This window comes from Phyllostomus hastatus, unplaced genomic scaffold (genome assembly GCF_019186645.2).
Source record: "Phyllostomus hastatus isolate PE091 unplaced genomic scaffold, TTU_PhHast_1.1 phas_scaffold_385, whole genome shotgun sequence".
In the NCBI taxonomy this organism is placed as follows: domain Eukaryota; kingdom Metazoa; phylum Chordata; class Mammalia; order Chiroptera; family Phyllostomidae; genus Phyllostomus; species Phyllostomus hastatus.
This window is the reverse complement of record NW_025334026.1, coordinates 8468125-8487122: the sequence shown is the minus strand read 5'-3', so window position 1 is coordinate 8487122 and position 18998 is coordinate 8468125. Positions and strand designations below refer to the sequence as shown.

At 44.5% G+C, this 18998-nt stretch overlaps 1 protein-coding gene across 4 annotated transcripts in view; it reads left to right on the top strand.

Moving 5' to 3' along the window:
- The window catches only part of GALNT17 (polypeptide N-acetylgalactosaminyltransferase 17), a 430203-nt gene that overhangs the window by 309014 nt on the left and 102191 nt on the right, over positions 1 to 18998 (top strand). For all 4 annotated transcript variants that reach the window (XM_045819620.1, XM_045819622.1, XM_045819619.1 and 1 more), the window contains exon 6: positions 16198 to 16315. In XM_045819620.1, the coding sequence (XP_045675576.1) occupies positions 16198 to 16315 (118 nt within the window). The remainder of the gene's footprint in view (positions 1 to 16197; positions 16316 to 18998) is intronic.

Below are 18998 nucleotides of genomic sequence, written 5' to 3'. Positions count from 1 at the left end.
CCAAAATATATTTAACTATGTCCATTGATGGAAATTCAGAAGGCTTTTAGTTTTTTCTATGATAAGTAATGTTTTGTTACACAAAAACATTTTTTAAAATCTCTGTTTCTTTGTCTTTTCCCCTCTGGCTGCTAATAAGATTTCATCTCTGTTATTTAAATGTTATTATGATGTGTCTAGAAATGTATTCTTTTTATTTAGTCTGTTTGACATTTGTTTGGCTTCTTAAATCTGTAGGTTGATGTCTTTCTGCAGTTTGGGAACATTCTCAGGCATTGTATCTTCAAGTATTGATTTTGCCCTGTTTCTCCTCCTCTGGTATCTCAAACCTGTATGAGGACTTATTGTATTCTTTGTGTCATCTACTCTTCTTTCTGTATTTTCCATCTTTTTACCTCATTCTGCCAAGTTTCTTCTGACCTGCCTATCTTCTACTCCAATAATACTGTCTTCGGTTGTGTCTAATCTGCTATTAAACTACCCAGTGGGTTTTTAATTTTATTCAACTTTTCAATTCCATATTTTTCTCTTTTTTCTTTTTCAAACCTTCTGTGTCACTTTTTATAGTTCATAATTTTCTGATGAAAATGTTAAGCTCGCTCATCATCTCCTCACACAGAGTAAACATAGATATTCTGCAATTAGTGTCTGAGCTCCGCCATCTGGAGGTTGTGTGCCGGCGTCTGTCATTTCCACAGGTCTGACTGTCGATGTCTTGACTCCTGATGCTTCTGATTTCCTTTGATTATGTGCTAAAGATCATATTTGAAGACTTATTTATTGAATTAATTTGAAACCTAGGATGATATTATCTGCCTCTCCTGAGAATTTTTTATTCCTTTTGTCAAGAACACAGGACTGCTAGCAGCTCTGATCCCTTAATTGAAACAAAAGATTTGAGGTTGTCTGAGCCACCCAGGTAAAATTAAGCAGACCTGCAGCCTGTTGATTTTGAGTGGAGAGTTGGCCTTAGGGACAGTCTTTCAGTATCCCAGGTAAAAATGGAGGGTGGCTTGTCAGGTTGCTTATTATTGGTAGGCCCTGAAGTCTAACTTTTAACTCCCTGGTCTTCTGAGGTTTCCAGAAATACAATGTCAAAAGGGGGTCCAGCCTCTGAGCACCCTTGCTGGACTGGTACTTTCCTCTGGGCAGAAGCAAACCCAGGGCAGGGCTTCTCTTTCATTGTTCTTGTCTCAGCCAGATTTCAACTCAATTGTTTCCATTTTTTTCATTTTTGATGGCTTTATTAAGAGTCAATTTTTTTTTACCCAGTTTCTTTCATGGTTTTCAGCTGTAGACTTGTCCACATCACATAATCTGGCATTCTCACTTGTGGAAATCAACATTATTCTCTCAGTGGAATTTATAGGTACAAGACATGTACATTTTTCAGGCTCGTGAGACATATTGCACCCCAAATTCCAAAAAAAACTTGTTTTCTTTATATGAATCCTTTGTTCTTTTTTCCTCCTAGTTTCTGCTCATGTGTTAGAGTCCATTCATTCTTCTAAGTACTCTAAAACCTGGAGCAGGTTTTACTTGTAGTTGCAAGTCAGATGTAAAAAAATGCTGACTTCCCTCCCCCCACATTTGAATTCAATTTGGTTTCTAGACCCCATTTCACTGCTGATGGAAAAGAAAACAAATCTTGTCATTTCAAGGTAACTGAGTTTCTTCTAATTTAAAACTCCATCTCTCTGAAGTCAATTGCTCAGTGAAACTGGGATTAAAACAGGCTATTCTTTGTAATGGCCTCTCTTCCACTTCAAAAGGTCTCTCTCTCCTGTGGCCCCTCTGGAATAGCACCTAGGAGCAAGGGGAAGCTGGCACTGCACCATGGAGATGGGGAGAGGGGCCTGGCTGCAGACTGTCCTGTAGAACCTTCCGGCCCCTACTGACATTTCACACTGTCCCATCTTCAGAGTTTTATCCCCTTTGTATTCACTGAACTCTGGATGCAAAATCCACTTATCCTGTGCCCTCTGATCCTCTAACTCCTCTTGTGATCCCACCTGTTTAGCATTTTGCCACCCCTTCCCTGAGGAGTGCAGAAATGTCAGGATTTCCCACATGCCAGGAGCTGGCTGTGGGTACTGGGGGCACTGTTGTGGGTCTTCTTCCTGAACATCACTCCGCCATTCCTGCCCCACTGCCCACAGCGGGCACTCTGCAAGACTTTCTCCCTCCCACAGAGGGCTAGGCAGCAAGCACAGCATCATCTCGGCTGCCATTGTAGCCTCAACTTGTTTGCAGAATTTCTCTCTCCACACCCTGAATGCTACCCTGAGCAGTAAGACTAAGCTAACAGCCTTTCCACAGGTCTGACTGCCCTCCTCCACTTTCTCTTCAGACTTTGCCCCCAAGCCGGGAAGAATTAGCCTTCTTTGGGGATTGGAAACACTCCATCTGTCAGTGGTTCTCAACCTTGGTTGCACTTTTGAATCAGTTATGAATGTAGAACAGTTGCATCAGAGTGCCTGGGAATAAGCCCAAGCACAGGTAACTTTTTAAAGCTCTCCAGGTGACCCTAAGGTGAGCCAGCACTGAGACCCACGGCTGGCTGTGTCACGACCTCCACCTTCTGGCTTTGCCTCGGTATTTCTGCTGTCCCTGATATTTCAGCAGAGGTTCAGAATTTAGGAAATGCTTTCGTCTAAGGCATGGCTTGTGCACTTGAAATCCTAGGTTCAGGACTGTTTCAGAAGTTAGCTTCAAGTTTTGGTTTTATAATCACAACCAAAAATTAATATCTTTGCTCCTCTTCATCCCAGTCCTGACAGGTTTAATGTACCTCAAAGGTGCAGTTGCCACTGAATGACACAGCAAATCCAGAATAGACAAGTCCATCATATATTTCAAAATATATTGTTATTTTACTTGACTACTTTCTTAGATCTATTTTTCTATGAATTTAGCCCTTAAATAAACAAGGCCATCAGAAAGTTATGGCCTTGTTTTGGCCTTGGAAGCAATTATTCTCATCTCATAATTGGGTGAATGCTGTGAGCCAATGCCAAGGAATAACTTAAAAAAACAAATTTGTAAAGCTTTTTGTATTACTGAAGTGGTGTGACAAGGAGACTGTTCACCAAGTTACTCAGTAGAGAAATTTCTTTGGGGTGTTTATGGCCAAGTAGCTATACTTCTCTGAAAAAGTCTCTCAGACACTACAGAGCATTCCAGTGATTCTACCTGCAGAAAGCGTGGAGCTGAGTTTGTGGCCCACCTTTATTAAGTGAACGTTTTGCATGCTGGGCTCACCCTTCGCATCATCTTTTCCTGCTCTTCACCCGCCCCCACTTTATTTTCTTGTTCTCATTTACTTATTTTTTATTTCATTTTATCTCAGAGTGCCTGCACTTATATAGGACAGGGGTGTCAAACTCATTTTTACCAGGGGCCACATCAGCCTTGTGTTTGCCTTCAAAGGACTGAATGTAATTTTAGGACTGTATAAATGTAATACTCCTTAACTAGGGGCAAGGAGCTTGGTGCTGCCACCACGTAGAAACACAGTGCCAGGTTGGATAAAACAAGATGGAGGGAGATTCGGCCTGTGGGCCCTGTGTTTGCCACCTGCGATATAGGATGTTCTAAAACTTTCTCAGAAAAAATTTTTCACGTGCACAAATCTCACTAGTCTTTCTTTCTTTATAGAATGACATGTGTTTCGCTAGCCTGACACCATTTTTGAGTGTACAGCCCAAAACCTTTATCAAACTTGTTCTTACATCAGCCCTGGAAGCCAAGAGATTATTACCTCCTTCACCGATGAGAAGGAGGCTCATCCATCTTTCAAGTCTGCCTCTCCCTCTGAGTCCCTTATCTGTCCTTTTCAAAGTTACCTTCCTGCCAGTCACCAAGGACCAAGTTATTCCATGTGGCGACTGTGATCCCCTTCATGATTTCAGTGACATTTTTCTGTAAGGGGCCAAATAGTAAATATTTTAGGATTTATGATCCAAGACAAAATCAAGGCTATTATATAGGTATCTATAAACAAGGGCAAAAACAAATTTACACAAATATTTTACTGATGAAATCCAAAATGTAATAGTAATGCATATAATTTTTTGGAGTCCAGGTCTATGAATGATGAAAATTGGATTTGGTTTGGGGTGGGGGTGACATTTTGCTTCACTAAGGTTCAAAGCTAGTGTTCTCACCTTTAAATTGATTGTAAATGTAAAAAAAAAAAAAAACATTCCTAGCTGTCTGGCTGGACAAAAACAAGTGGCTTCATTTGCTGACCTAGGTTCTAGACCCTTTCTCTTTTTCTCTTTCTCAAGTGTCCACACAGATATGTTTCATCTCATATGATAGCTCACCAGACACACACACACACACACACACACACACACACACACACACAGTGCCAATAGCTGATAATAGCTCTATGTGTTTCCTCTTCTTTAGAAACTTTGTGCTTTTACAAAAATCACCTTCTAGGGATTATTTGCAAATCAATTTCCCAAACAAAATATAATTAGCAAAGAGCAAAGTGTTATGCTGAGAAAATTACCTTTAGAAAACATTTACTACAGAGTTTCTATATGGTCTTTGTTTTACAATCAGCCAAGGAAGTGCATTTGGGACTGGCAACTTCAATCCCCACCAATGCTTTCTGCATCTGTGAAATATCACACTCCAGAGGGATGAGCATTTCCTTTATCCTCTGCAGGGAAAGGCTCTTCATACCCAGACAGTTCACTTCCCCATCTGGAGGAAGATGTTATTTCAGCGTGAATTATCTTTTCAGCAACAAAAGGGAAAGTGCTACCTGCATTTAACAGGTGAAGCACTGGCCTCTGGGCCCTATTTTCTTGTGAGATATTTGTGTGCTGGAGACAGCATTTGATTTTTAAAAAGGCAGCGGGACTTAGCCAGTTGTTGTTTATATGTATAGCAGAGGCAAATGGAACTCTGAGTATTAAATTATTGTACTGTGCCAGCTGAGAATTCTATGCAAGCAACAAACTCCTGCCTCAAGATTGTATTTTTACTGTTTAGCAGCTGCAAGTTCCCAGAAATCTTCAGAGTGGGACCACTTATTCTACTTGGCGCAAAGCTCTTAAATGCTGACAATTTTCAATGATTTCATTGGGGAGGCTGTGGAATACTTAGGAGACTGTGGGGTCAGACACCACTGGTTGCTCCTAGCTCCGCACTTAATTGCATGTGTCTGCCCTTGGGCAGTTCCCCTAGCCTTTAGTTAGCCTCAGTTTTTTCAGCTGGAAGGTGGGGCTAATAATATCTACCAAGTAGAACTGCTTTGAGGCTTAGAAACAAATATGAATTGCCCCAATACAGCACCAGATGCATCAATTTGCTCGGTACTGGGTGTTGCTGGCCTGGGTGATGCAGTGCCCACCCACTTTCCTCTCCCTCCCTGGCCTGTCTTTTGGTCACTTGAGCATATCAGTGGCTGTGCTAGAAGGTGACTGAGGAAAGGCAACATCCACATCAGGCACTCATTCTATTGATTAGGCAGTAGTATAAAAGTATTCATGGTGTACAGTATTATAGCCAAGTGCACTGAAATTAAGTTCATTTTGACTAACCAAGCTAGCAACAAGTATTGCTGAAAAAGTAGACAATACCATCAAAATACCCAGTGTTGGTTGTACCCTGAGAACAGGGTTTGCAGAAAGTTACACAAGACAACAGAGATGGTACTGAGCTTTATGTGCTTTTTCTACAAATAGGACCTTGTCAGTAGAAGGTGCCCAGCAACAGGCCATGGCATTAGCTGAGGCAGACCTGGGTCCAATGAAAATGGCAGGTGTTTGAGTTTGAGATCAGAGAAAGGTAGCAAGTCCCAACAAGGGAGGCCTGCTGGAGTTATGAAAAGAGAAAACAGGATGAGCTTGGGGCCCCTGGGTCATGAACAACTGAAATGCAGCCTGACATGCATTTGGAGATGTGGCCACCAGAGGTGAGTGCCTGGGACCTACAAGAGCATCAGAAGGTGAAAGGTAGGCGGGGCAAAGCAAAACACAGACACCCTGGCCCCAGTACTCTGCCAGCCACACAGTGACATGCACATACCCTGGTAGGAGCAGTCACCAAGCAGGGGCAGAGGGAAGACCCTTCCCAAAGGAAGCCTCATTCTGAAGACAGCACATCACCCAGTCCTCCATTTTCTAGCTCCTTCTTTCCTCTCTAATAGTGAAGCCTGCCCTTCCCCTTCCCACGGCCTTGCTCACCAAAAAATAATGGGGGGTACCATAGCTTCAACCAGAAACTGTTTTTACCAAGGAACAACAACATCAAAATAGTGCCTGCCTGGTCACTAGAAAGGTATAATATGATTTTATATCCTCAAGTGTTTGGGACTTAGTCCAGCAAAGGCATCTCCATTGTCCCACAATGCTGGTTGACCAGATGAGTGAATGCACAAATGAACATGATCCTGCACTTGATTCTGACTCAGAACCCCTCCCTGCAAATGAGCAGAAGGTGTTCAGAATTGAACAGGTTCTGGGGGAATAGAGAGGTGGATTTCACATGTGTTCTCTTGGACTCCTCATGCACAGGCACAGACTCTGCACTCAGTCATGGAGCTGAGAGAAGATGACCTCAGGTCAGGCTATGAATCTGAAAGAAGATGACCTTGGGTCTGGGTTGGCTATCTACTGAGCAGATGTCCCCCACCCTGTCACTGAAGGGTAGACAGGCATTTCTTTAACTGCCTCTCTCGGTTCCCTAGGGTGTTTTCACACACCTGTCCCTAATACTTACTTCAGGTTTCACAGCTCCATGCCATGTTGTACAGACTTTCTTGCCTCTTTCCTCCTAGAACTTCATCTCTGTTTGTCTCTCTCTAGACCTGAACTGTTTCCTGGAGTGACACCATTTGCCAGTATATTCACCAACTTCTCCCTCCCTGTCCACACTCCCCCACCCCACTCTGCCCACACATCCTTATGCCCTTCACCAGTCACATTATTTTTAAAGTTCTCAATAACAACTCATGTGTTGAGCACATTGTCATGCACAGAGCTCATCTGTCTTCAGTATCTTATCAGGCTCTCACCACAATCCTCTTAGATCATCAGGGGACAGTCTCTTGCCCAGTTCACTAATGACAAAACTGAGTCACAGATGTTTGGATGGCTGCCCAGAGGGGGCAGGCTTTATAGATTAGTGTGCCTTCCCTAAGCCCGGGGGCCACTATTCCCACCCATCCTAGAGGGAGGACCAGAGTGATTGTGCTCTTCATTCTAGAGTGAAAATACAGTGTTTGCACTAAGACTTGAAACATTCTGGGACTTTATTGTCAGTGTACTGGGTAATCTGTCTTTGTGAATGGAAAGTAAGAATGGAGATAGAATCAACCCTCCAGTCTCCTGCCCTCTGTTCTAATGGCAATTAGAAATTTTGATTTCACATTAATAATGTAATATGCCAGTCAAAGCAATTTTGAGGATGGTTATCACCAGCTCAGTATTATTATTGTGTTAAAATACACATAAAGTTTATCATTTTAACCATTTTAAGCCTATAACTCAGTGGCATTTAAATACATTCACAGGGTTGTGCCACTATCAGCACTATCTACTCCCAGAATATTTTCATCACCCAGAATGGAAAGCCCATACTCATGAAGCAGTCACTCCCTGCTACCTACTATATCCCCTCTCCCCTGCCTCTCACTACCTCCAATCTGTTTTATGTCTCTACAGATTCACCTATTCTGGGCATTCCATATAAATGGAATTAAAAAAATGTGTGACTCTGTTTCTGGTTTCTATCACTTAGAATAATGCTTTCGAGGTTTATCCATGTTGTAGCATGTAATAGAACTTTATTCTTTTTAATGGCTGGGCAATATTCCCTTGTGTGGATGTACTACAGATTGTTTATCCATTCATCCATTGACGGACATTGGGTTGTTTAAACCTTTTGGCTATTGTAAATAATGGTGCTATGAACATGAGTGTACAAGTACAAGTGGTGTCAGAACACCTGTTTGCAGTTATTTTGGGTGTGTACCTAGAAATGTGGCTGGAGCAGGGAGGAAGTGGAGAGGATGTCAGAGACACTTCAAGAACACAGACTGTGTAGATGAAGTCTTGTGGGCCATTGTGAGCTCTGGCTTTCACCCTGAAGGAAATGGAGATCCTTTCTAGCAGAGGCACAGTCTGGTTTACATTTCAACCAATCATTCTGGATGCTGTATCTAGAGTTGACTGAAGGAGAGCAGAAGCAGAAGCCAGTTTGGAGGATATGGTGGTAATTCAGGCAATATTCTGATGATGGTGAAGGTGTTGAGGCCAGATATAGTTTGAAGATAGATATATTTTCTAACTGATTAGCACCAAGGCAGATACCGAGGTTTTAACCTCAGCATTTGGAGTTGACATTATCTAGGATAGGAAGGACTGGGTGGGACAGGTTTGAGTGGAAGGAAGGTTAAAAATTTCATCTCAACCATGTCTGAGGGATCTCTTAAACATAATGGAGACACTGAGGAGGCAGTTGGATATGCCAGTCTGGAGTTTAGAGGAAGGATTCAGGCGGGAGTGTAAATGTGGAAGCTGTTGGAATATACATGTTATTGAAAACCATGAGATCACTAAGGAGTGAGTGCAGATGCAGAAGCAATCTGAGGGCTGTGCGCTGGTGTCCTCCTACCTTAAATATCAGGGAGAAAAGGGAGAAGCAGCAAAGGAAATTGAAAAGAGCACCTGGGAAGACAGCCAGGCATATGTGGGGCCCTAACAGCCAATGGAGATCCTGCTCCTGGGAAAAGGGAATGATCCACTGTGTCAAATGCAGCTAGTAGAGGACCAAGACCTGGCTGTTGGATTTCAAAGGACAAGTCACCCCTGACATTGATAAATGCACTTGCATGGAATGGTGAGGGTAAAGCCTAGTTGAACATGTTTAGAAGAAAAGTAGGGGGAGGAATCAGAGGCACCAGGTGTAGACAACTCTTTCAAAGGGTTTTGCTGTTAAGGGAGCAAAAAGAGAGAGGGAAGTTATAAGGCAGATGGCCAGGATGGGGATTGGTAAACTGTGTAAGCTGGGAGGAATGAACTGCTCAGGAGGGAAGCTGCTGATGTAGTTTGTTCTAAAATGTTTGATACAATACTTATTTTACTCAGGTATGCGGAGGACAACAGATCAGGAGGTGATTGCCATAAAAAGATAGTTTGTTACTCACAGTTTCCATGAGGAAGAGGCCTGCCAGGCCACACAGGGCCATATGGAGAAGCACCTGGGTCAGTCAGGTGGCAGAAGGAGGGGAAGTCAGGGGCCTGAGTCTTGATTGCAAGAAGGAATGACTGAGGCAGGGAATGTAGTTCATTAGGCTTAGGATTGGGTAGTTGGAATATTTTGGGTGGGCTATCTCCAGTTATCTGGTACCTGGCCCTGGGATGAGCAGGGCAGAGAAAGATTGCCTCCTGAAGGGTAACAGCCAGATTGAGAAAGTAGCTGGAACTATGGACTTTGGACTGGTCACCATTCCATGCAAGTGCATTTGTGTGGTTAGTTTGCATTGGAAAGTCATGCTCCCCAGTGGGTCTTTGCTCTCTCTAAGAACTGGCTTTCCTGAGAGGGGCACCATGGTCCTAAGTACCAAAGCACTGAGAATACACAAAATAAGTAAAGATATTTAATACATGTATATTTAGGGGGAGGGGTTGCTGGAGTGAGGAGGTCCTTTCACAGCAAAAGAGAATAGGTTGGCCTCAGCTAAGAGCAGGGACAGTCAATTATAGCAAAGGGAAAGGAAGGGAAGTGGGTGACAGATACTGGTAATTGGGTAGATGTGGGAGGTGATACATTCTCTTTTTTGCTCCTTGCTTAGGGAAAATAGGAGGCAAGCTCATCAGTTGAGAATGAGGAAGGAGGAGGAGGTGTTGGAGGTTTGAGAGGCAGGAGGAGGCCTGCACAGAATCTTCTAGAAGAGTGAGAGAGAAGCAGCTCAGGGCCTGTGGCAGGAGTGAAGGGCAGCCCTGAGGACCCCTGGAGACTCGTGGCCCTGAATATAAAGTGAAATCAGCTCACACGGTTACATATTTCTCTACCCAAGTGCAGCTGTGTGGTACAGTTGTTACATACTTCTCTAACCAAGGCAAAGTGCTGTACTGATCAGCTTTATGGTTTTGCCAGCTGAGGACAACAGAGTGCAAGGAGGGTGCCAGGGTACCATCCAACAACAGACCACAGACTTAGCTGGGCAGAGAGGGGACAGAGGGCACAGAGGAGGGTGTCCACGGGGAGGTAGGAGGGCCCATGGACTGGAGGTCCCCGATACTTGAGAAGGTAATCTGAACGATGCAGAATGGATGTTCATCAGAGTTGAGTCCTTAGAGAATACAGATGATATTTTCACTATGTATAAAAATCTGTTAAATTTTTTTTTCTTATGCTCGTTGAGGTATATTTTCTTAAGAGCTATGAATTAGCTTTTGAACATAAAAATTTTCTTTCAAAGAGGAAAGAAGTGTGTTTTGAAGTGTGGGTAGGACTTGGGTAGATGCAGGTGTTTCATGGAGGAAAGTTCCAGAGGAGGAGGTACAAGCACAGACTGGACACATTTCCCGAACCACAGGCAGCCCAGGTAGCCAGGCTATGGCATCTGTGGGGCAATGGCTGGGGACGTACTGAGGAGGGTGGGGATTCCCAGGAAGAGCCTAATTCAGGCAAGAATGAAGAGCCAGTGAAGGGTTTTGAGGAGGAATATCTAGAACACAAATGGGCTTTTGTCACCAACGAGAAGAGAAAGCATTGACATTGAGAAAGTTTTGCCTTTCTTGGTGAAAGTTCCCGGGACTGCCACCCTCTCCTCGCTCATCTCTCTCCTCCCTTATCTTTCTCAGCTGCAAGAGTTGTGTATGTTGCATATATTCTGTGTGATAGCAACAATAGGAGTGATTATTTTTCATTTCTGTTCTTTTCCTATCTAATAGAGTTATTGGACTTTGGCTGATCCCTTAATATGTTTAGCACTTTTGAATGATTTTGACTGGAAATGGTTGAACTAATGGTGGTCATTGTCACCATTCTATTTGGAGAATGAGGTTGTAGACCCATATTCCAGAATTTCATCAGCCCTCAGGTATCATTGACTGCACCTTATGTGGCTGGGCAGGTGGTGAGGGAGCCTTGGAGGTGAAGGTGGGCACATTTGGCTTTGGGCTTACTGATTGGAAGAACAAGTCTGGCTAACTGGTGTGGTAGGTCCCAGGTAGGGCTCAGTGGTGGCTTTCTGTTGGAGACCTATTTCTCCCCATACAGAGAGGACAGCTAGTCATCATCAGTCCAGTCAGGTAGTTCCAGAATTAGCTTCCCCATGGGTGAGGATGTGTCTCTCAATTACTTAGTCTCCAAATTCACCAACCATCCATTAGGTGCCTGCACAGTGGGACAGGCCTTGGAGCCGTGCTGCTTGCAGGACCGGGGACTCGGCTCAGTGGAGGGGCTGCTTCCCTCTTGAGGGCTGGTTTCCAGGCCACTGCCAGACTTTCTTTCCCACCATCCCAATCAGGGACAACCTTGCTGGAGCCAAGACTTGGAACAGTGCTGCTACATTCTTCTCAACACTGTGGCAGATTTTTGACTGTGGCTTTTAGGGACCATTTCACAGGCCAGCCGTATAGCAGTGATGGTCACATGTTCATTCCATGTTTTCATTGCATTGGGAGTTGCCTCCTGCCCTCCATCTTTGGGTTTTGAAACCAGCCCAGATACAGACAGAGTCCTGCTTCATCAGGGGCTCCTGTGGGCCCTTGCACAGGCCTGGGTGCCTGCAGTGACCTGGTTTTAATGAGGAGGCACCAGGGGACCTCTCAGTTCTGTCCTGAGGAATCCCGGGGCTTCTGAATAGAGCCTGGTCAAATATGCTGGACAGAGATAGCAGTGCCCAGGCAACAGGGGATCCACGGTGACTTGTACTGTGAATTCTCTCCTCACCATCACAACCAAAAATAGCATCCAGATAAAGCCAATTATATTAAATTATCAGTCCAATTAACAAAGGAAGGTATTTCCCAAAGGGCAATCTGAAAGGGTCTGGAAGGACCAGAATCCTGTCTACCCTCCAGGATTGTGAAAGTTACATGCTTTGGACCCGTCCCTCCCATCTCTTCTTCTCTTCCCTTCCTCCCTCCAGCACTTCCTTTCCCTTCTTTCCTCTTTCTTCCCTCCATCCTCTACCTCTCCCCACTCTTTCCTTCTCTTCCCTTCTTTCATCTCTCCCCTCCCCCATCCCTTCCAGCCCTAGCTATAGGACATGCCCTGGTGTCCTTGGGTTCTAGTTCAGTTCAGCCAATTTGGAATTGAGACGGTGCTGGGAGCTAGAACTAACTAGGTGGTCTCATCCATATGTGGAGCACAGGCTGCCATGTGGGGCAGCTCTGAGTGCACATGGATGCCTTCACAGAGCCCTTCCCCACCTGGGGCAGTCACCCAGATTGTTGCACTCATTCATTTGTTTAACAGGATCTAGTAAGTGCCTGTCTGTGTCAGGCAAGACACCAACCCTGGGAATACAATGAGAAATTAGAGGGCTAACCTCTCTGCTCTGGGGGCCCTGACAGTTTGCTTGGGGAGACAGCTCCACAGGCTGGGTCTGCTGGTACAACACACATTTCCAAGTCCCATCTCTGTAATCTGGTTTTGTGGTCCTGGGCCACACCCAGGACTCTGCATTTTCTAAGGAGCCATGGGATGATGCTGGTGCAGGTGGGCCCAGGTGGGCGCTGAGCCAATCTCAGAGAAACAGTGCTCTCTCCCAGGAGGCAGTGTCCAAAGCCACCCCGCTGAGAGTGTGTGTTGACTGTGCCTGCGATTTTTAACTGTCCTGCTTGCCTTTAAGAGATTAGAAAATATAGAAACATGCAGCAGGCTCTTAACTTCATAGGGGTGTTAACATCAGACACCAGGCACAAGCTTTTACAGGAGACTGTAGTGACTTATCAGAATCTCTTTTTTTTTTCTTTTAGAATTTCTTGATGTGCTCAGCAATTTCTTTCTAGAAAATTGAGTTAATATGATGCTGCCTCCTGCCCCCTTCTCTGCAGACTCCCGCACTCCCAGGCTGCACCTATGGTCTCCAAGCACACGTGTCTCTGGCATTTCTCCATCACAAGGTGGACCCTGGCATTTAGCTCTCCCTGAATGAATGGTCCCTGAAGTTTGCCTCTTCTGGCTGTAGGATAACCTCCCTTCACCCTGCCCTCGGGTCATAAGTACGAGGGGACAGCATGTGTCATTATCACAGTTTGGTTGCAAAGAACAGACACCTATCTAACAGGGTTTAAGTCAAAAAGGAGAGACTGCAAAGACACAGGGGACTCTCAGATGACCACGAAGACACAGGGGATTCTCATATGACCCCAGGCAGAGATCAGAGCCACACCTCTCAGCAGATGGGAAGCTGAAGTCACCAGGCAGCTCCAACCCCTGTCTCCTCCACTGTCCACCTGCCTCTTCCCTATGTCCCATCACCTCTGTGCACCAGAGTTGCCCCACATAGTGGCCTGTGCTCCACATTTGGATGAGACCATCTAGTTCTACCTCCCACCACTGTCTCAATTCCAAGTTTAAGGAAAAAGATTATTTGATTGACTGTTTAGGTTTGGTTAACTGAGGTGGGGGGGATGGGCTCACACAGTGCTTTTCCAGGCTGGGACTCTTCTGCTTCTCTCTGGGTGGCCTAGGGTTGGAGGAAACGATTGACAGTGAAGCAGTTGTTGTCCCTGGTGTGGCTGGGGTGGCACAGCTGCACCAGCAGAGGGCAGCATCCTATGTACATAGTTATCTGTATGAGGTTTCTAGAAAAAATGTGGATGAGCCTCAGCAGGAGGGGAAAGGAACATTATTTTCTGAGCTTCTGTCCTTTGCAACAGGCTCATCTCACATCTTTTCACAGTAGCACTCTGTAGAGACTTAGCTGGGATCCAGAGTGCTCCATTAATGTAACCCAGGTAATTTTCAGTGGCAGTGCCAGCATTCCCACTAGGTTCTTTCAACTCTCAACACTGTTTTTCCCAGCATGTCCCACTGCTGCCCCATCTCCTGGGGGGCAACAGATATTCCATGGAGTCAGAAATCTGGACACTGAGGTCAAAGGCAAGCTCAAAATCAGAAAGAGCTTATGAAGACCTGAGACTGAGGTCTATATAGTTCAGCTCCAGAGAATGCCACCTAATGCCTTCCCAGTGGCCCCAGGGGAGCTTCACTGGGTCTCCTGAATGAGATGCCTCTTTTGCCCATGAAAGCATCTTGATGGAATGTGTGGCCTTTGGGAGTTTGGGGTTTGCCAGCTTTCCTAGAGAGTGTCACAAACCACAAGGGCTGGAGTCAAGGGCTTTGAAGCTGGATGGTGACTCAGGGACAGGTCACTAAATCCCCATGGGGCTTGGCTTTTAAATAGAGATGGTCCTACCTCCTTCACAAGGCTGTGGAAATTTTTAAATGAAATAGTGCAGGAAAGTGCTTTGCGTTGTGCTTGAGACATAGTTGTTGCTCAATAAATAGCTGCAATAATAGTAATAATAATAATATAGTAATAATGAAAATGACTCTTAGTTCCTTGAATGAAGTATACTGTGTGTTTCTCTATCCTCTACAGCACCAGTAAAATGCCTTAGATATGGTAGGTACTGAGCAAATATTTGCCAAATGGATTTATTGTACAAGGGTACCTATAAAGGCTAAAAACAGAGATGAAAAAACATAAAGGATTTGTTGATATTCACTACAGTACAGGATATAATATAATATAATACAATGTAATATGTAAAATGTATTAGTGGGTTGTCCCTTATTAGCAATACATGGTCCCACGCTTCATGCAAAATTGCAATGAATGTGGTAGGTTAATGCTGCGTTTCCATGGATTCCTGCACATGCATCCATGATGTGCTGCCTCTCAGGTGGCTTTTGTCTCAGATTTTCATGGAGTTCAACTTGTGCCCTTAGCCTACTTCAGAAGAAATAATCAGGATTATATGTACAAAATAAAATGTTAATCTTTGTTTCCAGACTTTATGGCCAATGGCCACCCTGTAGGTACCTTTCATCTCTCCTGTTCAGGGCCCTTTCTCTGTGGGCTGAGACAGTCTCTCTGTGGTTTATTATTGACCCTTTTGGATACCAGGGATCTCCCCTGAGTCTTGTCCCCTTTGAAGCAACCAGCATCCTGATCCACTTTCTCCTACCAGAATGTGCAGTCTACACATCTTCCTGTTGACCTTCCCTTCTCCAGTTCCCCTTTGTGCTCCCAACTTGTAAAGTTCTTCCTGGGATAGCGGACAGACACATCCTGTTCCTCCCCTCTGAGCTTCTCTGACACTGCCCATGGATACTCATCCTGCCACACAGCTGTCACCAGACATGCAGTGAGAACCAGATCACATGTTTGCAGACTTCACGTGATATGTGAGACCTATTCTTGTTCTAGAGACAAAGGTGCCATTTATCCCTAGATGCTTTGTGTACCATAGTTTGCCTGAAGCCAAAATGCAGCTTTATGGAGAATGGCGATGTGAGAATTGAGGGCTTCAGGAAGTTACTAGAGTGGCCAGAGTGGAACCCAGCACCTGTTATGATGCTGTCTGTGAAGGGCTTCTGGTACTATTGCCTTTACTGATACTTAATGGTGTTAGCTTCATTTTGTTTACTTGAGATATAATTGACATGGAACCTTATATACATTGAAGGTACACAACATATTGATTTGATTCATTTATATATTGCAATATGATTACCACCATAGCATTAGCTAACACCTCCATCATGTCACATAATTACCATTTCATTATGTGGTAAGAACATTTAAGATCTCGTCTCCTAACAACTTTGAAGTTTACAATGTAGTAATTGTTGACTACAATCGCTATGCTGTACATTAGATTTCCAGAACTTGTTCATCTTCTAACTACAAGTTTAGACTCCTTGACCAACATCTCCCTACTTCCCGGGTTCACACAGTCCCTGGTAACCACCATTCTCTCTATTTCTACTACTGTTCAGCTTTTTTAGATTCCACATGTAAGTGAGAACATTTGTCTTTCTCTGTCTGACTTACCTCACTTCGTATAATGCCTTCAAGGCCCACCCATGTTGTAAATGGTGGGATATTCTTCATTCCAGTAGCTGAGTAAGTTCTCTTGTATATGTGTGTATGCATGTATGTACCACATGTCTTTAATGACTTTAGCTTCTCTCTCTCTCCCACAGGACACCAGCCATGATTGGCTGCTCCTTCGTGGTCAACAGGAAGTTCTTTGGTGAAATCGGTCTTCTGGACCCTGGGATGGATGTGTATGGAGGAGAAAATATTGAACTTGGAATCAAGGTTTGTGACATAGAGTCTCCTTTACTCTTGATTCATTCACATTTGTGAGGAAAGTTGTCTGGTCATCTTAGTGTGTACTTAAAGCTTCTTTAGTTGGTGAAAGACAGACTCCTCTGTCCTACCCCTGCTCCTGGGGATGTTCCAGCAAGATTGTCACCCCTCCTTAGACAGGGAATCCTGGGCTTTCCCCCTCCATAGAACAATTTCTTCAGGCCTAGATGACTCACTCTGGACATTAGGCAGAGAATTTGTTTCCCATTCTCTTCCAGTATCATTCTCTCCTTACATTTTTTCTTAAAATTAAATGATTTCCTTAAATTAGTATTGCCATTCTATGAATTTTAATGGTTCATGTGCATTATAGAACCATAAGATGCCAGGGGAGAGAAGGAGCATTATGTGTGGGACCCTCCCTTGTCTCAGAACTGCTTCTAAGGAGAATGATCAGGGAGAGGAGTGAAGAGGATACAGAATGGGCCTCTTGCTGGGCCTCTGGCCCAGTCACTTCCACTGTTAGACATTTTATACACTGGGTTTTGCTTAAGATTTTGTTTGAAAAAATTTCCATTGTTAAAAAAAAGTTGGACACATTGATATATTCCAACGTCTTTTTTTTAGAGCTAAGAGGGTAAGTGAACTCCATCAACAGGTGAAGGAACTCCTTCAGGTCCCAGCAGCCACTCAACAAGTAGACTTGCTTCTCCTGCCAAGTGCAAGTCTTCCTCTGTATTACAAACAATTAGTGATGGGAGAATGCCTTGCTGGGGTCTCTGTAGCTGTTGCCCTCATCTTAAATGGTTGCATACCTAGGCCCCTAAAATTTGGCTTATTGCAAATGACTCAGGACAATTGTGTCCTGAGGCTTAAAGTTTATTGAATTTCTTCCACTTCCCTCTGTTGTGTTCTTGATTTTGTTCTAACAAGCAGGTACTCAGTGCAGAATTCCTACCACTAATCAAAGCCTGCTCTGTTTATGATTTCACTGGCTTATCCCTAGCTGCTCAGTACCTTTAAGACACCCCATCAGCCCCTCATCTACAACTGGGCCCCCTTTGTAGAATGAAAGGATTTGTGCCCACATGATGTAATGAATGGCCAGGCTACATGAGCGAAGGGGACCTTGTCTGGATTCTAAAATCCCTCCCTTTGGAGACCACAGACTCTTCCTGTGCTTTCATTTCTAGGCTGGGTTCTTTCCTCAAGGGAATTTGCATGGGATTTCATGGTCAAGCTCAGCAATTAAAAATTCATAAATATGTTATCATAGCTAATACACTGTCTTTCGTCAGTTTTCAATTTAATTGAAGACAAAGATCTGGACCCAGCATGTTGAATTGGCCCTTCTCCCATCTTTTTGATCCCTTCTTGTGCTTCTCTGCTGTTCTCTTCCTTAGCTCTCATCTAGCATGCCATGGCATTTACTTATCATGTGTATCGTTTTTCTGCATTTTCCTCTTACTGGGTTGTAAGTCCTGTGGGGCGCAGATCTTTGCATCCCAAGCATTCAGAATCATGCTTGGCACATGGCTCAATAGACATCTGTTAGACTAATGACTGAATGAATGCCTACTGGGAATTTGACTTGAGTAGAAGCAGTGGAGTGGTGGAGACAAGCCTGATTGGAATGAGTTGATGGCTTAATGGGAGGTGATAACTGGTTCCAGGCACTTATCTGTGAAAGGAAGGAGCTGAAGGAAGCCCTGCATTGAGAGAGTTGAGACTTTTAAATGTCATTTTTAAGATAAGAGAAATTTGCATGTCTCTACATGCTATGAAGCCAGTGAAGGGTAAGACCTCATTACCAACAGTCGGGAGAACAGGATAATGGGTAGAGTGCTGTCCCTATGGAGATGGGGTCACAGGTGGGAGTTATGGGGACATGTGGGACTTCAAGATTTGATTGCCACCATAGGCTGTGTTGTGGGGAGACAGAAGATGTGACAGTGGAACTCACTGCTAAGACTTGCTAAGATGTCAGTCTCCCCACACTTGTGAGACATTTGCTTTGCATCAACCTAGACCTGGCAAAGGTCAGACTCCGTGATGATGGTGGTGACCAAGTCCTGTGTGCCTGTCCCCATTCCTGAAGAAGAGGAGGAGGGGGCATCTGTTTCCACCTCAAAGCACAATCCAGTACACCAAAGCCTCTGTGGCACCAGCTGAGGAGCTGGCAAATTCTATTCCACACACGTCTTGTGAACAGATTGGGCTGAACAGCCTCAGAGCCTGCCCTCTGACTTATCTTCTCCACGCAATTCAGCTCTGCTACCTGCTCTCTTTTATAAGAGTGGTGGGTGCATCGGACGTAGAGACCACTCTCATGTGCAATTACCTGCCTCTTATTGTACATCCAGGCATATCCAGTAGCCATGCTGGAGATGCAGAAGGTTTATGCCTCTTATTTCCCGTTGACCATGTCCTCCTGTGAACTACAAGCTGACTCCATAGAAGGCCTTGGTTTTCTGTCAATTCTTAAAGCAGGAGTTGAGTGCTGTTGGTGCCATAAAGACCAAGGCCTGGGTTCAGGGTCCTCTTAGCACTGTCTCCACACCATTCTGTGGAGGTCAGGTGTGATCTCTGACCAGCAGCACTGACATCTGGAAACTTGTTAAAGATGCAGATTCTTGAGTCCAACTCTAGACCTGCTGAATCAGATACTCTGGGGTGAAGTCCAACAACTGTG